This window comes from Mustela erminea, chromosome 13 (genome assembly GCF_009829155.1).
Source record: "Mustela erminea isolate mMusErm1 chromosome 13, mMusErm1.Pri, whole genome shotgun sequence".
NCBI lineage: Eukaryota > Metazoa > Chordata > Mammalia > Carnivora > Mustelidae > Mustela > Mustela erminea.
Genome location: NC_045626.1, coordinates 57,536,298 through 57,564,273, shown reverse-complemented (window position 1 = coordinate 57,564,273; position 27,976 = coordinate 57,536,298). Strand labels below are relative to the sequence as shown.

At 48.0% G+C, this 27,976-nt stretch overlaps 1 protein-coding gene across 6 annotated transcripts in view; it reads right to left on the bottom strand.

Moving 5' to 3' along the window:
* Positions 1–2,792: 2,792 nt before the first annotated feature.
* Positions 2,793–27,976, bottom strand: part of MTCL1 (microtubule crosslinking factor 1) — a 125,286-nt gene continuing 100,102 nt past the window's right edge. For 4 of the 6 annotated variants that reach the window (XM_032309565.1, XM_032309567.1, XM_032309569.1 and 1 more), the window contains 6 exons: positions 26,057–26,224; positions 22,154–22,408; positions 16,773–17,069; positions 15,109–15,140; positions 9,513–11,037; positions 2,793–3,981 (listed from right to left, as the gene is read on the bottom strand). In XM_032309565.1, the coding sequence (XP_032165456.1) occupies positions 3,787–3,981; positions 9,513–11,037; positions 15,109–15,140; positions 16,773–17,069; positions 22,154–22,408; positions 26,057–26,224 (2,472 nt within the window). In that variant the 3' untranslated portion in view covers positions 2,793–3,786. Of the gene's footprint in view, positions 3,982–6,717; positions 6,775–9,512; positions 11,038–15,108; positions 15,141–16,772; positions 17,070–22,153; positions 22,409–26,056; positions 26,225–27,976 lie in introns of all 6 variants that reach the window. The other 2 variants (XM_032309566.1, XM_032309570.1) reach the window with 1 other exon arrangement.

Genomic DNA, 27,976 nt, shown 5'->3' with positions numbered 1-27,976 from the left:
TGGGTGGCTCAGTCAGTTAAGTGTCTGCCTTCAGCTCGGGTAATGATCCCGGGGTCCTGGGATGGGGACCCTGCCTGGGGCTCCCTGCTCAGTAGGAAGTTTGCTTCTCCCTCTCCCCCTACTTGTGCTCTCTCCCTCAAATAAATGAATAAAATCTTTAAAATAAAAAGAGAGAATGAAACACAAATGTACTAAATAAAAATTAGAATCATGGAGTGTACAGATAATGAAAAAGAAAAAAGCCCAGGTTGAGTATAGTTTGATGAGATCTGTCTCTGGGCTGCTGGTGCTGGTCCTGACCCAGTGGGCAGGGCGCACCCCGTGTGTGAGGGGTGCTAGCTGGGCTCCAGAAATTTTCTTCTGCCTCTTTCTTCAGAACATAAAAGCAAGTGGCACATTGAGGACAGCTCCTGAAGACATTAACACACACTCCCTGCAGGCCAGGCCCTGGTGCACCTTCTCCCCTTCAGAGCCCAGAATAATCCACTTAGCTGCCTAAGGCGTTTATTTGGGCAGGAGTCTAGAACATGATTCCATCTGACTTACAGTCTTGCTTTTGCAGGTGTTGGAGTAGTTCCACAACAAAGAGACTCAAGAATATCTATGCCCAACTATTAGAAAATTGGATGGAGGGGCACCTGGGTGGCTCAGGTCATGATCCCAGAGTCCTGGGATCGGGTCCCTCATTGGGCTCTCTGCTTGGTGGGGAGCCTGCTTTCCCCCATCCCACCGCCTACCTCTCTGTCTACTTGCAATCTCTGTGTGTCAAATAAATAAACAAAATCTTTAAAAAAAAATAAAGAAAGAAAATTGGATGGTTGGAGACGTTCCAAACCTGCTTTCAAGGTACTGGCACTGTGTCAGGTGGTTCTGCTCACCCCAGGGTCTGCTTCCAGCCCCGTGAGCCTGTCACTGCTCCTGTCTGATGTACTTACTGCCACCACCTCAAACTCTGCTCCTCCTGGTCTCCCAACCCCACGACCCCTCCCTGTCTCCACACTGAAATCCATTCTTCCTCAAGGTCCAGCTCAAGCCCTAGTGTCCTTGGGATTTATACCACAGCATTTCTACATTTTGCTTTAGTGCTTGGGAATCTTATCTCCTCCAACCAGACTGTACCTTCTCTCTCTGATGACCAGACCTCTCCTTGTTAACTCTGGGGTGCCCTGCCGTCGCACACTGCCTTCACTGCCTGCCAGACACCTTCGCCTCTATTCTGCCAGCCCCCTGGTTGTCCTCTGCTGGGCAAATGTGTCAGCAGTTGGCTCAGGGAGCGATGTGTGAGTTACAGGAAACCTGTGAGATTTAGGACTCCTGGGGCTTTGGCTGGTGCCACCCATAAGAGATCTTTTTTCTCTAGGAGTTGAGCAACAAAGAGGAGTTGCTGGGGGCCACTGTAGCCGACTCTTGAGACCAGGGTCCTGAGGGCACTGTTGGAGGCCCAGCCCTGTGATGGCACTTCTGGCACTTTTCCAGCTATGAGTGCCAATGACTCCCCTTCTTCCTGCCAGCTGGCTGCTTCCAACTGGAGAAACACTAATGCACCTTCCAGCATTTACTATGGGCACAGAAGTAAAGTTTGTTGACTTGTTAGGAGGAGTATTTTTTGCATTAAAAATTGTTACTGTGGTAAAATATACATTAGCATTCACCATTTTAGTCATTTTAAGGGTAGAGTTCAGTGGCATGAAGTACAGTCGTGCTGTGGGACACCATCACCACCATCCGTTTCTAGAACTTGCCCATCCTGAACAGAAACTGTACTCATTCAACACTTACTTCCTCTTCTTCCTCTTCCCTTGTAGCCCAGTCACCATTATTCTCCTTTTTGTATCTATAAATTTGATTACTCTAGGTACTTCATAGAATTGGAACCATACAGTTATTTTTGTGACTGGCCCATTTCACTTAACATGATGTCCTCAAGACTCGTGCTACGTGATAGGCAGCACGTACGTGCCGGAATCTCCCGGCTTTCTAAGGCTGAACAGCATATTAGCGCATGGACAGACCACAGCTCGTTTATTCGCTCGCTGATGGACGGGTTGTTTCCGCCGGTTGGCTCCGTGGGTCATGCTGCCGTGAACATCAGTGGGCTGAGAGCTGTTCAAGTCCCAGCTTTCAATTCTTCTGGGCCTACGACCACAGCTGCTGGAGCACAGATGATTCGGTTTCCCTTCAGGGCCGGTCATGCTGTTCTCCACAGTGGCTGCCCCAGGAGTGCCCCAGAGTTCCAGTATCTCCATGTCCTCACCAATAGTTGGCATTTTCCATTTTAGGGGGGGAAATATTTAAAGGTGGAATATTTAAAAGTGGGAACGCTGGGAACAGAGTTTATTCTGTCAACGAGTCTAGAGAAGGACATTCGGCCTGAAGCAGTTCTTATGCTCTGTTTGGCAGCGTCACCTCTTCATAAACCCCTACTCTGTCACCCACTAACAGCCCGGAGACATCAGGGATGGAGGCACCCTCCTGGTGACTGGCCACTCCCGCTTTCCCAAAGAGGGGAGAGGGAGAGAGGCCGGGCACATTTGGACTTTGGATATGAGTTTCCTCATACCTCCACGCCCGCCATGTTTTCAGTCAGAATGAAGTTGCCTTTTCATCTACCCCAGGACACTCTTCCAGAGAACAGGGAAGCTGCGGAGCACCACATGCTCACAGTGTGCCCCAGTGAGGTGTGTCAGGACCTCCCCTCTCCCTCATTCCCCTGGCTATGGAAAACTGTCACTTGAGCCCTTAGGAGAGGGTGCAGGGCATGTGAAACACGAGGTCCTGGCACAGGCCGCCATCTTGTAAAGGCTTTATTTCTACTTCATCATTGTCTCATACAGACTCTGAGGCACCATCCTTTGATTCAGTGTGGTACCCTCCTGACTTTTTGTAGTGCTTTTCCTTAAACAAGAAAACTTTGAGTAAACACTGCATATTGCCAGTTCATCGTTAACAATAATTTAAAAATGCCATTGCTGTTGTATCTCAGTGCAGGAGGACAACGATAAAAGTACAGTACGAGGGATTCACAACGTATTACAGTGGGACAGGTGACTCACACTTAGGCGATGGCGAGACCACAGCAGCAGTATGTACAGGCACCCCAGCGCTTCGAACCCAAAGACGTGCAAGTCAAGTAGAGTACGTGGATTATACAGCAAATTTGGTAAGCCCAGCTGAGGACTCTGTACCTTTTCAAGAATGCGGACGTGTATCCCCTCACACAGAGAGGATGTCGGTCTTGTCGACTGGCTTCATGGCTTTTTCACTACAAAAAGTTCACTGAATCAGACAGTCTGAAGCATTTCAAAAATTCTTAAAAACCCAAGACACTGACAAAATAAAATTAACTTAACACACCCTAATTCAACGTGGAAATTAACCAAACCAAAGTGTAACAGTGCAAATTTAACAGAGAGGCAGCCAGTATCGAGAGCAAGGGTGTTCAGAATCTCTTAAAATGTACATCTTTAAAACTTTTATTGTTTAAATTTATTTATATCTTATCTAGCTTTTTTTTTTGTTTAATATACTGTGTGTAAAAAAGATGGAGACAAAAATAGTTTTCTGAGCTATGAAAAAAATTATTACAGGCACGTTTACGGTTTCGTTCTGGAAACATCTCAGGTTCACAGGTTGGACATTCAGCAGCTGTGTGTTTTTTAAAAAACATTCTTTGACCTTGGGAAAGCTAGATCTCTCCTTGTGGGCGGAGCTTGGTTGATGACGACAGTGTGGTTATGCAAATTACAGGGAATTATTCCCTGATAATCCATGCAAACTTTGCACTCGTCACAGGTGTGTCTTCTCCCCTGGTGGCTCCTCGTCGCCGAGCTCCTCCAATGAGGCTGGGTCTCCGGGTGACTGAGCCGGTGAGGCAGTGGGGGAATGTGAGGCCCAACGGGACGGAGGGCGACGGTTTGCTGGTCTCTCGGGCCTGGAGAAGCAGGGTTCTAGGGATGGAGCTAGTGCGGAACAAGGTAGTTCCTTCAAAGCCGAGAAAGAGAAAGACAGGGTTACTCACACTGACAGGTCCTCTGGATTGGGGTGGTGGTGGTGGGGCATGGGGTATGACTCTCCTTAAACACACTTCTCAACAGACTCAAGTTCAATGCAATGGGTCAGGGGCAACTTCAGAATGTTAATTCATATTTTGCTCCAGGAGAATAACTTAAAGTGTTAAGTGAAAAATTCAGCACAGATGATCAGTGACATAGTAATGAGAAGATAGCAACGTATGATCAAAACATGGCAATGCAATGAGATGGGTTTTTACATGGCGTCTTCCAGATTGGGCTGGAGCCTATGGAGGTGGGGAGAGCCACCCGTCACCTGGTCACATCCTAACCCAGTTGATCCCATCCTTTTGGTCTTCCTGAATGATCTACTAGCCACAGTGACCTGGCCCTAACAGGCCAGCCTCCCTATGCTTTGGTCTGTTGGGAGGCCCACGAAGAGACCTATGATTTATCCAGCTGCATTAGCAACAAGACTCACCTTAAAACGAACTCTGCTACTGCTTATTCTAAGTTGACTGGCAGTGGGTTAAACAAACTCCCACGGCATGGAAAAAAAAATGCTGTAGGCAGAAATTTTAACTTCGTTCTGATTTTCTTTAATGATTCTACCTTACTGCAGCATTTTAAAAAGGGGAAATCAGAGTGTGCTTGCGCTTGTCACAGGGATCCTACGCCCTTGGAGAACAGATCGTGCACAACGCACTCAACCAGAGGGCCAATGACCTGTCGGACTTCTCAGGGGCCTGCGCTCCTTTCCTGGTGTTAACGAGTGTAGAGCTACTTAGTCTGCAGGACAGGAAGCAAGGATGCCCACACTTGGGAGCATGCCGGTGCCCAGAAGAGAGTGGTGGGGGCGTGAGGAAACGGTGGGTTCCCTAGGGGCGGGGGGGCAGAACCCGCCCCCGCCCCAAGTGACACTCAAATGAGAAAAAGCTGAGATGGTAAGCCACTGTGATGAAGACAGAGAACACAGGCGCTCAGAGCCTGTCAGAAGTGCGGCGGAAGACGACAGAGATGGGACAAGCAAGCGCAGAGGCCAGGATGAGGACGGTTTGGTCTGCGGAGCAGGGAGTGACAGCAGAGAAGAGACAGTGAGCTATGTCGATGAGCAATGGGAGGAGGAGGGAGGGCGGAAGGCAGAGCACGGCGTGGTCCTTCTGGAAGAGTGATGGACTGAGGTGGTTCCCGCCTCCCCCGTGGGCCCAGTGGAAAATGGCTTTAACACTGGAGACGACTCTTAAACATCTCCTGCCTCTTTGTGACTCTGCGTCCTAGCAGAGGATGGGGAAGCCTGGATTAGCAAAGCACTCAGCTGATGGGAACCATGACAACCAGGAAGACCTCGCCCACGAAGCCCAGCCTGAAATAGCTGAGATGCAAATTGAGGGGGTTCAAAGTAGGGGAGCTGTCCTCCCCTCACCTCAGCCCGCGGGTGCACATGCGCCGGGGTTGCGTGGCTTGGGAAACCTGCCACGGCTTTGTCTTTTTCTGTCTCTGCTCCTGGTATTAAGATTTGCATGTTGTGTTCTGTTTGTATTTTGTGTGTGTTGTGTAGTGTACGTGTGGGATCGTGTTGGGTATGAGGGCTGCGTTGTAAGTGCCGTGTCTGAGGGCATGTGGCGTGTGTGCGCTTTGTGTCATCTTGTGTGTGTCGTGGGCTGCATGTGCTGTGTAAGAGTGTGTGATGTGTGTTACATGTGTGGCAGGTATGTTGAAAATGGGGATGGCTGCTACCATAGGTTTTTTTCCCCTGACTCCACAACAGCCCTTTTCCACCTGGCCGATGCTGGACCAGAATGGGTGACCCCCATTCAGACCGTGTGAACCCCTAATAGGAAGAAGTGGGGGACCATGGGTTTAAGCATGAACTTTCTCTTTAGTAGTATACCAGTACAGACAAGCAAATGATCTTGTCCTTCCCTGAGAGGCTACTGCAAAGGGCTGTGTGGCCATTTTATCTTGGGAGCACCTCCTTCATCTTTGAGAGCCAAGTGCATTTTTGTATTTAGCATTCCGAGTTAAGACCTGTGGGTGAGGTGGGTGGGTGACCAATTCTTGATCAAAGGTTAAGTTGGGATTTTTTTCCCAGGCCTCGATTCAGGCTCAGATGACAATCGTGAGGCTATTTTTTTGGACCAAGGGATGGCTTTGTTGTTGATTCATCCAACAAATATTTAGTGAGCGCTTACTAGGTCACCTATGGTGATCATCTGGAAGGACAAGATACATTTGGATTTATTCCTTCTGGTGCAGTTGTTGAAAGAGAGAAAAGCCTCATCGCATTATGGTCACAGCTCATTATAGCATCTGGTGGCGTGTATGTGCCTTAGAACACCAGCGAGCAGGTACAGGCCGACTGGGAAAACGCTGGGCTCACAGACTCCCCACAGGCCAGGCCTCTGTGCCCGACACAGTCCCCTCTCTGGCCAATATCCCTTTGCCCTCTGGAAAGCAGAGAGCGGAAACGTTAGCAGGATTTCTTCACAGTGAGCACTCGCTACTCCGGGGAGCAACTGGGGATGTCTACGCCTGCCGACTGGCTCCTGAAGATGGACTCCAGGCCAGGGCAGGCTGGCGGCGGGCTCTCCGGACAGGGCAGTTCCACCTGGCATGATTCGGCCTCATTTCTGAGTGTCAGATACCAACCCCGAATTACACAGAGGACCTTTCCAGACGGTGTGCAAAGAAGGTAGAAAGCACTTACGGCGTGAGGCAGGCAGGGCTAGAGTCCCCAGGGGGCAGTTAGTAAGACAGTTTGGTTCTGGACAGAACAGACAGAGAAAGAAAAGAAAAGCAAGTAGGTTGGAAAGTAGTTTTTAAAAAAGAAGAACAGTAAAGGTTTAAAGTCAACAAGTCTGGTGGCAGCTCCAGGGACAGCTATCAGGAGAGACGTAAGGCTCGCAGAAGCGGGCAGGTGCACGCGCAGGTACGCAGGCCTCTCTCTGCCTGGGTCCGGGTGGTCCAGCGCACAGAGGGACCCTCACGACAGAACAGCAACAGGCCTCTCCCTCCCACTTTCTGTTCCTGATTCGCCCTTTGGCGTTTCACGTTTCAGAAACCCTTTGGCGCGCCTAGGGATAGAAGCCACATGACTACTGTATTTGAAACAGAGGATTAAATGGTCTGTTTTAGTTGCAACGATCACGTGGCCACTGCTCTCACTGAGAAGTTCCCTTCACACTGTCCAGTAGACACGGGAAGGAAGAATAGCCCTCCATTTCCAGATTGTTCTCTTCTTTCACACCACAACTCTCCTCTTAGCTTCTCTGCAGGGTAGAGCTGGTACTACAGCTTCAAGAGAAAAAGAGGATAAATAGAACCATGGGGGCCGGGGGAGGGAGAAAAGACAAGGGAGATTTCCCGTTGTGCCCCACCCCCGCCAGGGAGGCCCCCGGTCAGGCATCCAAGGGCGTGTTCAGGGAAAGGCCCACAGCCGGGCGCTTGGGCAGGCTCGATAATCAGCATCAGTCCTGGTGATTCCAGAATGAAAACCCTGAACTACTTACTACATAATTTATGGAGTGGTGGGAAAGTTTCCAATGGGCCTAATACAGGAAGTCAGTTTAGACAAGGAGGAACTCCAGTGGAATCGAGAGCCAGCAAAATTCCAACAGAAAAGGAAAAGAGAACCCACACCATCTAATCTCTGCCACCGGGCGCTCTGCGCAGGTTCTGAATCTCCGAGCTTGGCCAATCATCTCTTTGGTAGCAAGCACACCCAGTGAGAAGAAAATCTATAACAGACATTCCACAGAGGCCCTGACTGGTAGGCGGACAGGCCTAGTTCAGTCGTGATAAAACCGGTTTCATGCCTCGAGGTTGTGATTTACATGAAGCGGTTGTCTTTCTACTATCACAGATTGCCTGGAGCGGTCACTGTAACTCAGAACCCTTTTGGGTTCCTAAACATTAATTTCTCTTTAGTTTCTAATATTAATGGAATTAACTGTAGACACAGCCAGGTAATGTTTTGGGTTGGAGCCCTCATTTCACCAGATTCTTCCAGAGCCTTAAGAAGGTAAGGGCATCCACCTAAATAAGCCCTTTGTGGCAGGAAAGTCACTGACCTCAGGCCCCTGGAGGGATGGGGTAACAGAAGTCCACACAAGACACCATTTGTCACCCGAGAACACTCAACCATGGTATTCGTTCTTCTCAGCATACTAAGCAGCTTTATCACAAAGACACCTATGTTCCAAACGTGGCCAATATACTATCATTATGTTGAAAGAAATGGCCAATGCCATTTCTGTAGGGCACTGGCAATGCCACATGGTTTAAACTCTACATTTTGAGTTGACTGTTCCTGGGTGGGTTCCACTGGGAGCCACGATTCCGCACCACCCCCCACCCTGCCCTGCACCAGGAAAATGTGGAAACTCGCCTGCCTTGTCTCCCAACAAGGCTGCCTGGGCCATGGCAGGAGAGCAGGGCCGCAGCCTGGGGAGTATGTCTCTCTTCTCTGACCCTCGCCATCTGCAGGAGCTACCTGGAGAATGGTGACAGGTATCTGGACTCCACGGGGCTGGAGTCTGTCCATCTGGGCTAGTGGTGAGCCGGCCTCACCCTCCAGTTGCGGGATCCCCGACCCAACAGTGTCTGATGGAGGCGGGGACCATGCGCCGCCCCACCGCACCAGGCCCGCAGCCCCTATGTGTCTGGTCCCAGCATAACCGTCAGACTTTGTTTTGTTTCACTCACTCTTGAAGTGGAAATGCGGACTGTTCTTAAAGTGGTGTGGTGTGGACATACTGCGTGTGGAAACACGTGAGATCAAAATTCAAGGCCGGCCCATTGGTGAATAATGTTAAGGGGAATGTAATAATAATTGCATAATAATCACAGGTGCTGGCATGGGTGGTCATATACAGTGTGATGGTCATACGAGAGACGTAAGGGGGATAACAATAATCATCACATCGTAGGAAGGCAGGATTTTTGATCTTATCCATCTGCCTCACCCAGTTTTATGGCCAGGGAGACAGAGGGGGGCTACTCTGTACTGTAGCCAGCACTGGAGTCCAGACCTTCTGGGACGTTCCACGTTATCAGCCTCTCTGGCACACCTCTTGTGTTGTCCCAGATAAAGATGTGGAGCACTCAGATAGCCCTGATGTGACTCCAACACACCTCTCACACACGCACATTTCTAGGACACAAGTTCACACAGAAAGAGGACAAATTATAACCCCAAGTGAAAGGCCCAGATAGACAAGCATCAATCACCTAGACCAGAGAACCTGAGTCAAACCCTGAGCTACAGGGTTTGAGATCACCGAGGACAAGAACATGAACTTTTCTTTAGGAGTAACCCAGGGCTTGTATTTCTGCCTATCCAGTTCTCCCAGAACTTCTGCATCTTCCAGCTCACAAGAACCCATTACGGATAAGGATTCTTGAAATCAGATGACCTAACAAAACCCCAGGTTTACACATCTTTTCTGAGCATTTAAACAGAAGAGCTGGTGGGGTGAGGGTTGGAATACTCAGCCTTATTACCTCGATGGACCCTGGTTCAGCTTTGACTCTTTCTCCCGTGTGGTTGTCACTGTTAAGACTTGGGGGCGTGTGCCTCCTCTCCTCCTTTAAGGCATGCTCCAACAGCTTCTTGTTGAGGATCCGGGCTACGTTCTCAGCGAGTGTGTAACCAGGGGGAGCGGATAAGTCCTGCCTCAAGGGCGTGCCCTCTCCCCCTTCCTCCCTCCACGTCTCTGAGCCAGCCCCGATGGGGCTGGGGGACCGTCCTCGGGAACTGGGGCCTGTTTCCTGGCCTGGGCCCAGGTCTGGCCGAGGTTCTGCTGAGCGAGACCGACTCCCGGCCCGTGTCCCCTTCTGGAAGGGGTCCTGCACCACGGGGCTGTGGTCGATGATGTTGAAGAGGCTGGAGAGGCCATCGTTGATGGCGGTGTGCACGGGGCTCTCTCTTGTGGTGGTGGAGCGGGCCCAGGCTGACTCGCTGCACCCCTTTGGGGCTAGTCCCAGGGAGGTCCTGCTGTTTGGCGGCTCGGCTTTGGGGAGGGGCTTCCTTTGCAGCTTGGGAGACCCGTACTTGGGGGAGCAGCATGTGCGTTCAAACTTGGCCTGCACCTTCTCGATGGCGGGGGCCACCTGCCTGCTCCTAAGGCCACGGGAAGGAGACGACGCGGGCGTGGCACCACCCCCTGCCTTTGGCGTGAGACACTTATGGGGGCTGCTGGTGATGGTGCTGCCACGTAGGGCTTCGGTCTGCAGGCCAATGTTGATGGTCTGCACCGTCTGTGTCCCTGTTGTCCGGGACCCATTGGTCTGGCAGGCCATGTCCTTGACAGGAGGCTTGGCAGGACCGGAGCATATGGCATTCCTGACGGAGAAGGCCACCTCCTTCATGTCATCACTCATGTTCTTGGACAGACTGTGTAGTGGGGAGGCGAACCCCAGGGGGGTGCAGAGGGAGCTTTCCAGGGGGCGCAGTCCTCCCTCCACATAGTCCCGGGGGTGTCTGGAGGGGGCACAAGGCCACCTGCTAAGCACGTGTTCTGAGGGACCCCCCTTTGCGTCTCCAGCGCCCCCCCTGGCTCTGCTCGTGGGAAACGGGCACTCGGGCTCTGACCGGCCCTTGCCCTCACCCCCGGCCACCACGATGCTGTCCATCCTGCGGACGGCGGGCGGGCTGTGCAGCACCCGCACCCCCGCCTGCTCGGCGCACACGTGGCTCCGCAGGGGCTGCTTCTGGCAGTGCTCTGGGCTGGTCATGGTGTCCGTGGTCATGGTGACACTCGTGGTGAGGTACCAGGAGGAGTCGGGGAAAGGCTCCGCGCTGGCCTCATTCCCTGCCCGCCCCCCCTCGGTCCTGTCTGCCCATGGCTCCGGGGGCCTCTCCTCCCAGCTCTTGCTGTTGAACTCCTCGATGTACTTCAGGTCGTCCGGAGACAGGGGCGGGGTGACGTCCTCTTTGCTGTTGGCAGACGGCAGGCCCTTCTCCGGCAGGAAGGGAGAGACGTCCATCAGACGCTGGAACTCAGACATGGAGGACACAGACACAGCCCTGGGGAAAGTGGGAGAGAAGAGGGTGTCAGCTGCCCGCCAGCCGAGAAGCGTGCTCACCCCCACCCCTGACCCCGCAGCTCGTGGGTCCCGCCCCCGCGCGGCCCGACGGTGCGTCAGTCTCCATCCGCCTCCACTACCCGCACATCTTCCAGCCGCTCGATGTTCTCTGCTCCTGAGCCGCCCCCGTACGTGTTCAACCGGCTCTTCATGGCTCTGGAATTGTTCCGGGAGCCTTGTAGGAGTCAGAGTTTCATACAGGCGGCTCTCAACTACCATGGAACGAGCAGGAGGCTGGGCTCTGGGGGATGGTCAGAGCTAAGCTCCAAACCCACTTTGGAAGGCTTTCATTTTGGCCTGTGGTTGCTCCAAAGCAAGAAGGACACTTGGCTGACGAGTGCCTTCAATCCCTAACCCAAAGGAGTTTCCAAATCCCCGGCACCGAGGCAGGTGCTCGCGCTACTGACGGAAATACTGCTCCGTCCTGATCCAAACCCGGCAAATGGTGTGCGCCAAAGGGGTCGATATCACAACATCACAGGTATAATCTGACATCCTGTTCATCGGCCAGCCTCATCCTCTGCTGGATGAACTTCTGGTGAAGTACCATTGACCCTTGAACATCACGGGGGTTAGCTGGTCCCATCCCCATGTAGGTGAAAATCACGTACAATTTCTGACTCCCCCCACACTTAACTACTCATAGCCTACTGTTGAGCAGAAGCTTTATCCTGAAGATAAGCAGTTTATATAACACATACTTTGGGGTATGTATTAAATACTGTATTCTTGTAATAAAATAAGCTAATGAAAGAAAATGTTATTAAGAGAATCACAAGGAAGAGAAAATACATTTACAGCACTGTACTGTATTTACTGGGAAAAAAATCCACATCTAGGTAGACCCGTGTAGTTCAATCCGTGTTGTTCAGGGGTCAACTGTACTAAGGGTCATCCCCAGAGGCCAAAGGGAAGATGTGGAGCAAAGGAGGGAAGTGGAAGGTGTGACCGGTGGGCACGTGATTTCCAAATACGACTTCCTACAGAAACTCCATCCTGCCCTGCTGAAATCCACCACCAGGGCTCAGGTCTCCCCTCCCCCCACCTGCTCCCTCCTGTACAGCCCAGCCTGTGCTGTGTTCTTGCTCCTACTGTATCCTTGTACGGGAGGAAGATGCCTGCAGACACTCAAACACATGGGAGGGTGAAGAGGTCTGAGCTGAAGGGACAGCCAGGGTAGGGTGAGTGCTGCCCGATGGGCGTGGTTTTGGATGTAGATTCAAGGATAATTAGTGCTTTTGTTCCATGTATTTTTAGTTGGTATGAATTTCCCAACTGCCTCCTATAGGCCAGGGCAGGCACCATGTGAGGTGTTGGGGATTCCAAAATGCTAAGACAGGAGGTTGCTGGAGCGCTTAGGCAGCTTGTCAACCCGCTGGACCTTCTGGCTGGAAATGGCTCCTGTCGGGGTGGAGGCAGGGGCATATGCAGACTCACTCTCTCTGCAACGAGACCACTTTCTCATAGGACAACATATTCCTATCTGCGCACCCCAAACAGAAGTTTAAATATTTAGGGTTTCAGACCAGCACAACTGGGTCCCAGAAGGAGCGTGCATGGGCCAGTCTACTGCAGAAACCATTAATGATGGTGAGGCTAGAACTGGGGTCTGTGTACTACATGGACTGGCTCACAGAACCGGCAAAGACCTGGGTACCTTTGCCCTCACCCTGGGTTGCCACCCTGGGGTAAAAGACAGAAGAAGGCTACAAATGATACCCATAGGCTTTCTATCTTGTTATTTCTCACTAGAGGCAAAAGTTAGTGATTTTTTGTTGTTGTTAGAAATAATCTACAAACTTTCCCATGGGCCCATGAAGAACAGTAAGCCGGCTACAACTAGCACTGAAAAGAAAAAGAAATAGGAGGGGTGGGTCAGTTTATCATAGATATGAAGCCTTCCAGTAAGTGTGATTTTTCTCTTCTTGCCTCTAGCCAAGTCAGGGAGTTGCTGAATTAATAATGAGCTTCAGATGTCTCGGTGGCGCGGTGGGTTAAGCAGCTGCCTTTGGCTCAGGTCATGATCTCAGGGTCCTGGGATCGAGCCTGGCATCAGGCTCCCTGCTCAGCGGGGAGTCTGCTTTTCCCTTGCACTCTGGGCTCGCCCTGCTTGTGCTCTCTCTGTTAAAGAAATAAAATCTTAAAAAAAAAAAAAAAAAGATAAGCTTCAGAACGTTGTTCACTGGGGACTGGAAATGCCCCGTAGGTACTGAAACCCCAATCCTTTCCACATTTCTTGAACATGGCTCGTCTGAGCCCCGTTTCTGCCCACAGAGGAACTAGCCTCAGAGTTAAGCCAGTGCACCGGCCTGGGGCCTTTTTGCTCCCAGGCGTTGGATGGATCTCATGGAACAGAGGTGATGTGGGCAGAGAAAGGGAACACATCAGCCTTAGCAGTGGCCAAAACAAAACAGATACAAAACCAGGACACACTAGAAATGTGCCAGTGCATGAAAGTGCACAGAAGAAGGTATTTGGGGGGGAAGACAGGAAACTGCTAGAACCAAGAGGGAGAAGGGGATAGTGAGGACAACACGTGTACTTTCTTGCCTTAGACATTTTGATACGTACTTTTTTTTTTTTTTTAAGATTTTGTTCATTTATTTGAGAGACAAAAAACAAGTGGGCAGAGGGGCAGAGGGAGAGGGAGAAAGAGACTTGCGCTGAGAGGGAGCCCAGCACTGACCTGAGCCAAAGGCAGACGCTTTACCAACTGAGTCACCCAGGGACCCCTAAAATGTAAGTTTTAATATTTCTGATATTGCGTTATTTAAGTTTTAATTTAGGATTAATTTTCTAAGTATGGATGACTTTTGAAATTAATAGCAGCAATAAGATAAAAAATAGGGGGCACCTGGCTGTCTTAGTCCGTAGAGTGTATGACTCTTGATCTTGGGGTTGTGAGTTCGAGCCCCACATTGGGTGTAGAGATTAAAAAAATAAACTTTTAATAAAAGATAAAAAATAAGAGCTACTAAGTGAAGAGTTCTGTGAAGATAGCTAAATTTTGTTGACCACTTACTCTGTGTCAGGCATTGCTCTGTTTTATGTGTAGTAACACATTTAAGCTGTGAAGAAATGGAAACACCTTTTGTTTACAGATGAGGAAACCGAGGCACAGGGTGGTTACCGAACTCATGGCTGGCGAGAGCAGATGTGCATTTGAAACCAGGCTCTGGCTCTTGAATGCGGCCCTGGACTGTCCGAGAATGACCAGACAAGACAATGTCTGAAGGACAGAAATACACCATAGGTGTTTTGGATGGCGTGGGATGAACCCAATACCGGGAAAAATGGGAAGGAGACAGTAATTCATGGACCCGAAGTTCACAGGAAAACCAGGGATGAGGAGATCTGGAAACAGCGAACTGCCCCGAGGAGAAGTTTCCTGTGGTGGAAATAGCATGTGTTCGTCTATAAAGAAAAAGCATGTGAGTGGGGATGGCGGGAGTTGTGTACAGGAAGTCTTTCCTCTCAGTTGTGTTTTCAATGTTTAAATATAAACAAATTTGCTTAGATGTGTCTTTTCAGATATATCCTATCATACAAATGACCTAAAATGATGATAATGAACATTGCCAACATCACTTACTTTGTATTTACTTTAAGGTTTACGGACAGGAAATATGTTAATACTCTCCTGGTAGAACTTTAAATGCACAGTATATAAAAGGTCTCCGAGCACATCAAGAGGGAGTCTTTCCAGACTAAATGAGAAGTGAGGGGTTTCTGTGGACTGTTCAGAGACCACTAGACACAACATTCCTTTATATACAAGATACACAATTGTAACTGTTCTCACCATGACACTAACACCCACAAGAGTACAGTGTCTCCCTGGCCTTTCTATGGCAAATAATCAATAATAATAGAGCAACTATGTACTCAGAAGTCTTACTTTAAGTCATTCTCAAGACGGTGGTTACCACAGGTTCTGGTGACAAGATAGAATTTTAAGACTGAGAGGTTCTAATTTCAGTAGCTGACTATTGTTTTCATCAGTCTTACTTACCTTTGAAGATTTCCTTTGTGATTTTCTTCTTCCTACAAAGAAGAACATAGATCATCTGAATCAGTTAATATGGTTGCCAGGCCCTTTCAACGTGCTAAGTAATCTGTTTTGCACTTTGGCCACAGGAAAACCCCATTTAAAATGTACACCGAGGCCAAGTTTTGGTCAGGAATGCTCCTGCCCCTCAGCCCTTTGAAGTATAATAATAAAACCAGAACCCACAGTGTGATGAGGGGTTGGAGCTCTGGCGGTCCAGGGAGGAGCCCATGTGAGTGAGAAAAATTGGCTATATACTATGAAGAAAGTGCTTTCCTGGGTTTCTGCAAAGGAAGCTACCTGTGTAAACTTCAAAGCTGGCTTTTGTCATGACCCGAATACATCTGAATGTGTGTGTGCGTGTGAGAGAGAGAGAGAGGAGGAGGTGGGAGAAGGGAAGATGTGCACTCCCCCCGCCCCCCCGCCCCGGAGAGAGGAAGGTGGCAGCTATGTCCCTCAGTCTAAGCCTCGGTGTAGAAGGTGATGCAGCAGCCTCTGGCTTGAGCACTTCTGTTGCAAGCTTTGCCATGTGGAATCAGAGGCAAGCTTACAAGAACGTCTGCTCCGTGGCAGCTCAGTATGGGGCCCGGTCACTGTGGACTCCCGACCCGGGTTTGCTTCCTCTCTGCTGTGCAGCTGCACCATGGGAATTGCCAGCAGACCAAACAGGATGGCATCCTAGTGATGGCACCTGACCCATACTGCCAAGAAGGTATTTGACCTCACAGACACCAGACCAAAGTCTAACTGGCCCCCATTTCAATACTACTTGACACCAACTCTTCGAAGTCTGCCTTTGGACAGGTTAAGTGACAGGTACAGCAATGATTCCTAAAATCCAACCCGGTTTTAAAACCCAGTTGCAGAAGGGCACCTGGGTGGCTCAGTCGGTTAAGTGTCTGCCTTTGGTTCGGGTCGTGATCCTGGCATCCCAGGATAGAGCCCCACGTTGGGCTCCTGGCTCAGCAGGGAGCCTGCTTCTCCCTCTCCCCTCACTGTGCGCTCTCTTGAATAAATAAATAAAATCTTAAAAAAAAAAAACAAATAACAAAAAACAAAAACCCAGTTGTAGAAAGGGCATAACCACAAAAACCTGACATTGAGCCGTGGAAATCTGAGCCCAGAGTTGAGCTTACTGCATTGTTGATCTAATTTACGCACAGCTTCTAAGTGCTGGATTTTCCCCACTTTGCAGAGAATAAGAATTTATAGCATGTCATTGTTTAGTAACACTTAGCATTTCCCAATGTGAGGTACCTTCTTTGGAACAGATTTTTTTCTGTTACCAGTAAGTGTTAAGAATCAGAAGGCTGCGGTGATTTAAAGAGAGGTTGCAGACCTATACTTCCCAGAATGAAAGATCTCTGTGTGTTTTCCTGGACCTGCTCATGGGTGAGACCAGTGTCTCCAAACCCCAGACATGTTTGGAAAGTGAAAGTGAATGCAGCTCGCCCTAGGAATTTGGGGTCGGGACCACCAAGCAAAGATCTTGGCACTCTGAAGGTTTCCTACCTACTCAACCCAGAGGCTGCAATTTGCAAAACCCGAGCCTGCAGGCCAGATGGCCAGCTCTCCTGACAACCCCTTGGTCCTGCAGCAGTTAACTGGACCCCAAATCCCAGGCCGACCTGGGGAAGGCAGTTCCTGAACTCCCGCTGGGGCCCTCGGGCTGGAGGCTCCTCTGGCTCGTCATCCAGAGACAAGGCGTCCAAGTAGAGGTTTTCCCGTGCTGAACATCTGTCCGATTCCTTCAGCTTGGACAGCGGCCGGTCTTCAAACGGGGCGGAATCAGTGTCTGCGCAGGGCCACACCCCCAAGGGACGGGGCATTCGGGGGCTTCCCGGGTGGGCAAAGGGGTGCACATTGCCTTCCTTTTGATCACAGAGGAAACTGCCACTTCTCCGGGGACTGTTTTCTTTCTGCAGCTTGAGGGTTTTAAAAATGAAAACAATGAGCCTCACTTTTCTGTCTGTTGGTCTCCCTAGACCACTGCTTCTTCACAGTTTGGAACTACATTTGGGTCCATCAGAAAGACTGTAAGAAGTCAATGGTCTTAAAGTTTTGACCTTAATTTCAAAAGTAACACAACATTACAGATGCTTTTATTTAAAAAAAAAAAAAATCACAATTTTATCCAGCCTGGAAAATGCATTAACCATACACATGAGCCTATTTCCCATGAAACTGTATCATTTCATATATATATATATATAATATACACACACATATATATCACACACATATATATATATCATATGCACATATATATCATATACAATACAACTTCATGGGAAATTATACATTTATTTTTTAAAAACTGACATTGTTACATGACATATTTAGAACTCTTTTTTATACCTTTAGAACTTAAGGCACACTCACTGGGAAACCATCAGTGATAGCAAACTTCTGAGGGGAAATTTGATTGTCCTAACTAGCAGGGTTTCCTCATTTTAACGCTATTATTCCCAAATCATTTGGAAGGGGTCCCATCCGTAACCCAAGTGATGAATTGGGTTGTAACCACTGGGTGTCAAAAACAACTTCTAACTTTGCTCGAGGGGATTACAATTTAGCTATTAAGTTAAGGAAAGATCTGGACTGACTGAAAAAGGAAAAGCCACATCCTATAGAACGTAGTTGTTTGCCTGACTTGGGAAAGGCAGGAAGCAATAGTGGGGAACATACAGGCACCCCTCAAGTGAGGAAGGCCTGAGTTGGAGCCACTGTTCTGTGGCTGGCTGGCAGAAGAGACGTCCCCAGAGATCCCCAGCTCAGTGTCCTCATCTGTAAAGTGGGGACCTCACAGCTCCGAGGGGAGGAGCGCAGGGGCCACCGGCAAGGCGAGCTCAGCAGGGCTCACTCTTCGTCCGTGAGACCAGCACTGACCTCCCTGGGGTCTGGGTGCGCGGACACGCCTTGTTGATTTATGGCACTAAAAGGAACCATGTGGAGCAACTCAGGAAGGGAGCCAATGTGAAATCACAGGGAAAGGCAGGGAAATGGCGAACTGGGCGGATGCTGCCTCCCTGGAGAAGCCGTAATGGACTACTTCTCCCCAGACTCTCCAGAGCTTTCCTCACCGCCTTCCTTTCGAACTGTGCACACAAAGGGCTGAGGAGACCTCCACCCAGGTATCTCCACGATGGTCTTTACTGGGTGACACGTCACACACCCCACCATGGCAGAAGCTCTCCTGGCTAAGAAAGTTACCTGAAGGGCGGAAGTGACATCTGGATTTTTCAAAGAAGAGAGATGATGGGTCCTCAAGGGCTGACATGGCGCCAGGAAGTTCTAGAACTCCCCCAGAAGGATTAATTTATTTTCTAACTGAGACTCTTTCACAAATTATACCTCTGTGTCCCAACTGAGGCCTTCATCCAGGAGCTGGAGGTAAGTATGGCCTGTTCATCATCAGGAACCAAGCCATGTGAAATAATCTCCATTATTAAAAGGACTTTTACTCAATTTAAGTAATTTCTGATATGGTGTATTATCTTCATTTTCTGAGAAAGATGGAAATTCAAGCAGCCAGAGCTTCAGTGTTAGAGTCTGAGGTGGGGTCAGAGTTGAGTTAGGGAACAAGCCAGTCACTCTGGGTTTCAGCAGCACAGCCCCTCTCATCTCTTCCCATCCCCCCCTACCCCAAAGGCACAGTTTTTCCCAATTCTCTTAAAGATACTAAATGTTTTCTTTACAACACCAACAAACAAAAAACGACAACAAAAAGGGAACGCTTTTTATTATGTTCATCTAATGCATGTCAACGCAATTTAGTTCTAACACATGATCATCTCAAAGCTATTCTGGGCAAGGAATTAAAACGCAAGAATCACACTTGGAGCTGTAAATGTGCACCGAGGATGTGTGTGAAGAGGAGGAAAGAATGACTAAGGAGGAGGCTTTGAACGAGCACATTCTAACTCAGCACAGGGGGAATTCAAAAATAAACACAGGCGGCCAGAAGCAATGCTCACTAAAGCTGGTCAGTATTAGGTTTCCTAAAAATGAACTGGAATGGGTTTAGCTGGAGGGTATCTGCTGCTAAGATGCCTCTGGGATGTTGTAATAGAATAATGGGTCCTTAAAAGGATAGGGTTTCCTAGGACAGTCATTTCAAACCAGCCACCGGTGCCCACTGTACTTCGAATCCTGCACTAGAACAACTTTTAATGCAAATAGAAAACTGAAAAGACTTGCATTTCAAATAATACAGGAAACAATAAGCCCTCCACAGTGTCACCTTACCTGAGCTGGTCCAAAAAAAAAAAAAAAAAAAAAAGGTCACTTTGTGAATGGGTTTTAAAAGAAAGGCCTTTCAGGCTACAGAAGTAGTTGATTTAAGAAAGTTTCTGGAAGGAGACCAGAATGACGCATGGTTTCCCCTTTAGATCTTTAGTACAGTGGCGAGTCCTATATCATCTGCATGTTAACTGGGATCTTAATTCTAAGGAGAAATGTAGTGTGACTCCATAAAAGTTAACTATCGCCCAACCAAATCTGGACTGTGACAAGGGTTGCTGATAAGATAGATGACACATGTTATGTGACCTTAACTGCATTCCCACAGTCATCTGTCATATGAAATGCCTCATGCAACGCAGAAATTGTGTAGGAATTTAATGACACCGGACAAGTATGAAGCATGTGTTCTGAAAGTGGAAAATGGATTTAGTGTTACTTCCTTCACCAACTGTATTAGGTTATCATAGTCAAGGTTACGTGGCTCACCAAGTAGTCAAATATCAAGAGCATATATTATGAAGAATGTTCACCTGTATTTCTTATTTATCTACAGAATGTGGAGTTAAAAATTAAACGAATGATAAACGAAATCTATACCACACACACACACACACACACAGACACACACACACTCTTTGGTCGATTTCTTCTTTCCAGAGAATGACTATAACTGCTTCATTTAATTTTTGGGATTGGGCACCAAGATTTATAAAATCTTCTTTTTTTAAAATGCTGACTATTTGGGGGAAAAGGTTGGATTTATTTTTGAAAGCCACAACTGCATATCTGAAGCGTCATTCACTGGCAGCAAATCCTCTTCTAAAAACAGTGGTGAGATCATTGTGCAAAGCCTGTGGGATCTACCACACAGATTTCAGGAACAGATGAATGCCTGGAACCCACGTGTCTCGAATCCCTTATATTCAGAGACATTAACCTTGAGGACACACATTCTGAGGCTATCGGCTCGGCAGAACCACAGTCATTCTGACTCGAAAGACAGATGTGAACCGGAAATGGGGTTCAGCTCACGCCCAATCTTACCCTTCAAGATACAGTCTTAAAATGGGGCCACTGCTCCTCCCCTGGTCATTAACCCCTCAAAAGTTGACTATCATCAGATGTCCTACTACTTTTTCCTTTCTAAGGAATTCCTCATTCCCAAAAGTAAAAACCCTAAAAGACTTGCTTAAATTATATCCAAGCTGTGACTTCCAAAAAGGAGCTATGACAAGACCACAGCTAACAGGCAAAGGAGACCCCAGAAGGGCTGTGGCAGGGATTGTGCTGGCCTTACTGTGCCATAGGAGGGATGAACACGGTGAGGGCTCCTGGAGGGGAGGCCAAGGGGGACCCTCCCTGATAACAAGGTGCCTGGCATTTCTGAGACACTGGTTAACCAAAGCTAGATGTGATAAATCAGTGACCTCTTTGTGAGAATACGTGCTATTTCTGCCCCTGCAATTTCCACCTAACCACTGATCTGTTCAGGAGAGCACAGGCACACGGGGGATTCAATACAGAAGATTCTTCTCAAATGATGCATTTCTAGGCCAAACAGGAAGTGGCCACCTTTCTTTTGCTAGACTTTGGGGAATTCTGAAATGAGCCACATCAAAGACCAATATGGTGACTCAGGTGGGTGAGTAATCAAATCTAGGAAGAAGGTCCGCTCCATTCTATCTGCAGTGTGCCTCCTTCTCAACACTTTCTGAGCCAGAGAATCCTGGCTTTTTTTTTTTTTTTTAGTCCATTCTCCTTCTCTCCCTCCCCGACAGTGTGCAGAAACTAACTTTGGCCATTGCACCGGCATAACACAGGTATCTCACACATTTTCAAAAGGCTCCCACATCAATGCAGGCAGTATGGGTATTTGTAAGAGAGTAATAAGGTTATTTTCCTGACCTCAGTTTCTTATTGATTAATTCATTTCCTTGAGGTCTCATAAATTTATAAGTGGGGCAGGCTGAAATAAAAAATAAAAATAAAAACAAAAACCATATATGCTATATAAAAATCCAGCCAGAGAAGAAGTTTAAAACTTCATCAGTTTAATATTTAATATTTAATATTTAATCTGTGCATCACTCGGGCATGACTAGAAACTATGCAAACGATCCTGAGTCTGACGCGATGCAGAGAACGACTCTCTGAGAAGTAGAAAAACAACTCCTCAGGCTCCCCCTGAATTCGTCTGGGTGTTTGAATTGTTTGTTTAGCTGAAGACAATGAGCTACCAGCCCCATCCTCTGACTGTGGTCCTCCCTAATCACAGCTCAGCAATAATCACAGGTGCAACCAGCCTCATTTCCAACTTAATTCAGCGATTTCTTTCCTAATGGAGAGCAATTCCATTCAAGTTGGAGCAGCCACTGTGACCACATCTTTAGTGATAAACTTAAAAGGTAGCTTGCTTTTTGGCAGGAATCACCTTAGAAGGCCTGAAATAACCTCATGTTTCAAGCGTAGTCTTTAAATTCCTTCAGAATATTACCCACCCCCACCACCCCTGACCAAAGACATACCACACATATACACACACACAAAGAAATTACCTACAAATTTAGCAATAAAAAGATCTGTGTAATGCAAGGGCTGAGTGTGGGTCACCAATGCTAGAAATTCTGTGATTTTTTTACCTCTTCCTCCAGACGCCCATGAAACATTAGCCTGATTTTTTTTTTTTCCCCTCTAAGGGCTCTGATTTCAGTTTAGTTATCTGTACTCTCTTCCCTGTTCACTGGTCCCCGGGTACTCCCTTTACCTGTTCTATTCTCCACAGGAGCTCCTTCTTCTGCTGCTCCCACTCCTGCCGGTCTCTGTCTAGACGGTCAAGAAGTTCCACCTTCTCCCGGTTCCAGTTCTTCTCGCTGTGATGAATCTGCCAGCGCAGGTCCATGACCAGGCCATGACTGTCAGCAAGGAGCTTCTGGTGTGTCTCCCTCTCCTTTCTGAATGCTCCTTTGCTGTCAGTAAAAGAGCCTGCTTCTCCCAAGTTCTTCTCAGTCTTCTCTTCCAGCTGGCAAGGAGAAAGGACTTAGACCTTAATCTCTGGAAAATCTTACATGAACAGGTGAGGAAAATCTTACCACATTTGCATATTATCCTCGGAAACATGTTTAAGTCAAGATTTGACCAATCCCATGGGGGGGGGGGATTCTCATTTTTAAAGCCCTAATTACGAACATTTGACATAGAGACTCACACAAAACATAAGGCAGTGAGTCCACTTAGCTTCCTGTGGTCTGCCTCTCAGCTCCACGTCCTGCCTCAGTTACCACCATACCTTGCCTGTCCTTCTATAGAGCTCCCTGAGGCAGGTCCATATCGTCCCCAAGTCCTCAGCCCCCACATGGAAATGAGGGATGGACCAGCAGTGGGACTGACCCGTCTACAATAAATATCCATTAAACATCCTTGAGATCAAATACCAAAACAAACAAATATGTGAAAAAACTTCCATCTAGACATACCATATTCCAATTGCTGAAAACCAAACAGGAAACCTTAGAGGCAGACAGACACAGGACACATAGACACGAATGACAGCCCACCTCTCCTCTGAAACTATCCAAGTCAGAGGACAATGGAGTGGCATCCTTGAACGGCTGCAGGGGAAACTGACCGACTTCTATGGTCAGCAACAATATCTTTCAAAAATAAAGGAAAAAAGGGCTTTCTCAACAAATTTAAAAAAAAAAAAAATCACTGCCGGCAGACCTGCACTTCAAGAAATGATGGAAGTTTTCAGGCAGAAGGATTAGGATACTAAGAGACACTCTGATCTACACAAAAAATGAACAATGCAAATGACAAAAGAAATACAAATACAAGCTCATTTCCTCCTATTTTTAAATTTGCTTTAAAGTATTACTGAGTGTCTAAAGCAAAACCAGTTGCAGTGTATTGTTTGTTTATAGAAGTAAGGTATGACAACAAGAGCAGAGGGAGTTGGGAACACACCGTTGCTACAGAACATGATCGATTTTAGTGAAAGATCCGTGAGTGTAAGGATGCATCTTTTTCTATTCTAGTTCAGCAGACTGCTGGATTTTTACCTACGGACCATGTTACTCCATTCAATTCTAATGGGTTCTAATCCATTCTTTTCCTTGAAGCCAGAAAAATGTTTTAAAAATGTAAACCAAAATGCTTTACTTCCATGATAAAATCAGGATTAATGTTTCAATCTTTGGCACATTCTTTTTTTTTTTTTTTTTTAAAGATTTTATTTATTTATTTGACAGAGAGAAATCACAAGTAGGCAGAGAGGCAGGCAGAGAGAGAGGAAGGGAAGCAGGCCCCCCGCTGAGCAGAGAGCCCGATGCGGGACTCGATCCCAGGACCCCGAGATCATGACCTGAGCCGAAGGCAGCGGCTTAACCCACTGAGCCACCCAGGCGCCCACTTTGGCACATTCTTTTTCCTCATACCTCACTAGGTGCAGGTCCTCAAAGATACTCCTTTTTTCATGATGCTTTTTTCCTTTGAAACATCCTTTCTCTCCTTTTCCATGTACCCACTTGTATTCATCTTCTGAGACTCATTCTAAGCAGGACTTTCACAAACAATCCCTCCCTGAACCCTCAGGTTGAGGTGCATGGCCAACATACCCCCTACTTCCTAACAGCACTGTGTATAGGCCTGGTGGGGCACTGATCACACTATTATAAATTACAGCCCTGGTCTGGGTCTCCCACTGCACTGAGAACCCCTTTAAGAAAGGTCTTCTCCGTTGCTGGATCCTTGGCATCTAGGACAAGGTCTGACTTGGGAGTGAACTGATAGAATCGCCAATTCGGCCAGGGACACAACATGACCTCCATGGAGATAAAATACTTAACTTTTGGTAGAATTTTCCTGTTTTGCTTTTAAGTAGAAGAAGAGTAAAGATGGGAGTATTACAAAGAAACTAGCTTCAGCCCACATTCATTGTTTCTTGGTCTGCAGTGGTTTTAGAAACTTCTTAAAATGATCTGGGCAGAAGATGAATCTTTACCTATTACCACCTGGCTTCTAAGTTGGAAGTCCTAATTTTATTTCATGGTGTCTAGTGATTCTCCCTGAGGCTTTATGTGTAGCATGCATGTGGGTGGCCACCAGGTTTCTCTAAAACAAAGATGAAATATTTTGAAATTGGCTCACATCAAAGATTAGGCCTCCTTTCTTTAGCTACATTTATATCTGCGAAAATATTTAGCTTTCTCCCCCATAAACATATTTTAAAATAGGTTTAAAGGCAGCTCACCAGAGAGCATCTTACTCATTTTGTCTCCACTCCTGACTCTTCAGGCTGTGCACTAAGATAAACAGAGCCTCTAGTAAGACTCTCCCACCAGGAAGGAGACAGGATTTGTAACTGGGTCAGCGGCTCCAGCAGCCCGGCCTGATGCTTCCGTTTTGCCCTGCTTTGCTGCTTCCTCTGTGGAGAAGGCAGTGTCTCCACTCTACTGGGGGCTGTGAACCTGAATCCAGGGCTCCCCTGGGGCAGCTGGCCATGCCACTGAACTTGTGGGTACCAGGCCGGGTGGGGGGTGGGGGGAGCACTGTTTTCTTTTGACATGACAGGCTCTTTCATCTTTTATCAAGGCCACTTGGAAGATGTCTCCTTTCTGGGCAATTTTTTTTTCTTTTAAGACCTAGCCAATTCATATAAAATTTTAATTTAAGATATGCCTCAAAATAGGACTTAGAAAGTAGATGATCAAAGATGCACAGACTTTTCCTCCCATTGTGACCACGGGGCTGGAAGAAACCTGGAGAAATAATCAGAACAAGAGGACCCGGGGCAGGACGTGATATTGCTTATAAGGGTTTCCAGGGAGAAAACGCTTAGAAAAGAACGTTTCTGGTGATGTCTGACCTTAACAACTATGGCCTTGGTCTAAAATCTCTGAGACGGCTCTGCTTGGTTGGGAAGATGGAGGTAAGACCCCGTTCTCTCTACTCAAGCACTAAAGCTTCCATGATCTGAGACCAGCCACTTCCTCTGGGCCTCCCTTTCCTCTGGGGGAAATAAGGACCGAGATACTAATCAGATTTCTAGGGCTTGTAGTAGAAGGTCTACAAGCTCTTTTCAGTATTTAGAGAAATCTAGAGGAATGCATGTTTGTCTTTTTCAAAGATAACTAGGCCACGCTCTGCATTTTCTTTGCACCTGTCTGAACTATGACTGTGTGTTCCGATCACCACTTCATGTTGGCCACCCCTTGATGGGGCTAAATACAGCCTTGTTCAACACAGAATGGAAAAATAAATGCTGCTGTCAAAAAGCGCTTGGCGGGGACTGTGCTTCATACTTGGGAGAGGGAATAGAAGGGAGAAGAAGGTGCCTTGAAAAGGCTGGGAATTATTTTTTTTTCCCTAAGCGGGCTCCACGCTCAGCATGGAGCCCAAGACAGGGCTTCAACTCATGACCCCAGTGATCAAGATCTGAGCTGAGATCGAGAGTCAGATGCTCTACGGGCTGAGCCACCCAGGCGCGCCGAAGCTGGGGATTTTAAAAAGAGCGAGCGAGCAAGCAGGCAGCCATTCCCGGCTTTTCCCTCCGAGTCCTAGCTCTTTGGTCTACCGTCACTGCAGATTTGTCGACTGTGTCTTCTCCCCATCTGGCCCAGATGGCAGAGGCCCCGCAGCGGGAGCAGGGGGGACCCCCACGGGCAGGTACCTGTTCCAGGCGGCACTTGAGCGCGGCCCACTCCACGTCCCAGGCGGCCTTGTCGCTGGCGTACTGCTGCTGCAGCCGCCGCCGTGCGTGCTCGTCCTCGCGCAGCTCAGTGCGCAGGTCCTCCAGCAGGCTCTTGAGTGCCCCGAATAGCTGCTGGTTTTCCACCACCTGCGAGAGCGAACATGGAGTTGGTTCTGTCATGTAAGGTTATTCTTTAGGTCATGGCTTCAAGGGGGTGCTGGGTTGCGTCCAAGGGGCCATTGCAATGGGTACACAACAGGCGGAAAGTCTGCAGCTTGTGGGACAGAGCCCTAGGGTCCCTATGCTGCCAGCTGTGAGGCTCCCGGAGCTGAGGCCGCTAAGGGCCTGGTCGAACAGGAAGGGGGAACCCCGCACTCAGGGCTGGTGCTCCGGGCCCAGAAACAGAAGGGAAGAAGCTGTAGGAGGCCACAGGGCGCCCGGAAGGCAGGGCTGCGAGGAAGTCCAGTGTGATTTCAGACATCCGCAGCGAAGGTTGGGAATGCAGATCTGGCAAGATATAAACACTCACCTATATATGTTGTCATTTTAATACCAGCCGTTGAATCAGAAGAGAAAAAATAAAGGTTCTGTGTCTCTTATCAACATAGGGTAGTCATACTCTAACTTGGATGGATAAGTATGGCCATGGGGGAGGCCATTTTGAGCTTTAATCAAAATCAAATGTAAATGTTTAACATGCATGATGGCTTCCTCATGGTCTTCTGAGACAGAATCACTGTGTCCGTCCTTTGGGCTGCACCAACATCACCAGTAACCATGCACCTGCTTGTTCTCCCTGTGCCTCCCCTGACCACCCCACCACCAATGTGAGTGCATGGAGACAGACAAAACCCGACCCACAACCATGTTTCCTGCGGCCCACACAATGCTCATCTCAAATGAAGTATGTAAACAGGTGTGATTAATGAAAAAAGGATTTTTATCACTAATCTGCTTACACCTAACTTAAAAGATTTTTTATTTTCTAAAACTCACCCTGCCCTTGGAAAGCACATTTCAAAAGCATGACTGCTGTCTTTGTACGTTTCAGCATGGGCATTGTATCAGAAAGGCCGGTCCAAGAGAATTAAATACTGAATCAATTACGATATTTGGATAGTAAAAATGCCACGAGCTCATCCCTTCCAATCCAACAGAAAACACTAAAAGTGCATCCTGAGCTCCCAGACTGGTTCCAGGGCCATCTTGTTGGGTTCATGTACAAGGCAGGTAGAATCAAAGCTCTCTCAGTACTGCTGGAGTCAGACTGTCTCGACTCTGGGGACACAGAGCACCTTACTCTCAGAGACACCCCCCCCCCCCCCCACTGCTTGATAGCCCTCTTGTGCCCAGGGCAGCAGGACGGAGCCCCCAGCTCTCCTCCACCAGATGGAGAGTCTGTCATGCTTCTAAAACCATCTCATTAATCCCTTAAACACCCATGCACAGAGATGAAAATGGACAGCCACCTTTGGGAAGAATTTAAGATACTCTGGCTATCTATACGTTTAGATTTAGAGAGAGTTGAATTAGAAAAGAGAAGCTCTTTAACATGAGTTTTATTACTGAAAACGCCCCAGTTTTCCCTGTAAATTGTCTGCAGTTCTAATATTAGATGCGGTAGACTTTCAATGGGGGTAGAAAGGCCTGTTTGTTAACATTTATAGCTGTTTGGTTTTTCTCCCCTTGACCGTCAATTGTTACTTGAATAGCTCTGAGACTAAAACCAGTAAGAGTACAATCTAGACAACGTCTGAAAGATTCAGCAGCCAGAGAGCCTTCTAAAAATCCTACACGTTCCTTCCAACCAAAATGTAAGTAAATTACCACTACACTCAAAGAGGTGCTCAGGATACATATACAACTGTAATAAATGCAGAACAGTTTCTTTCAACTCTA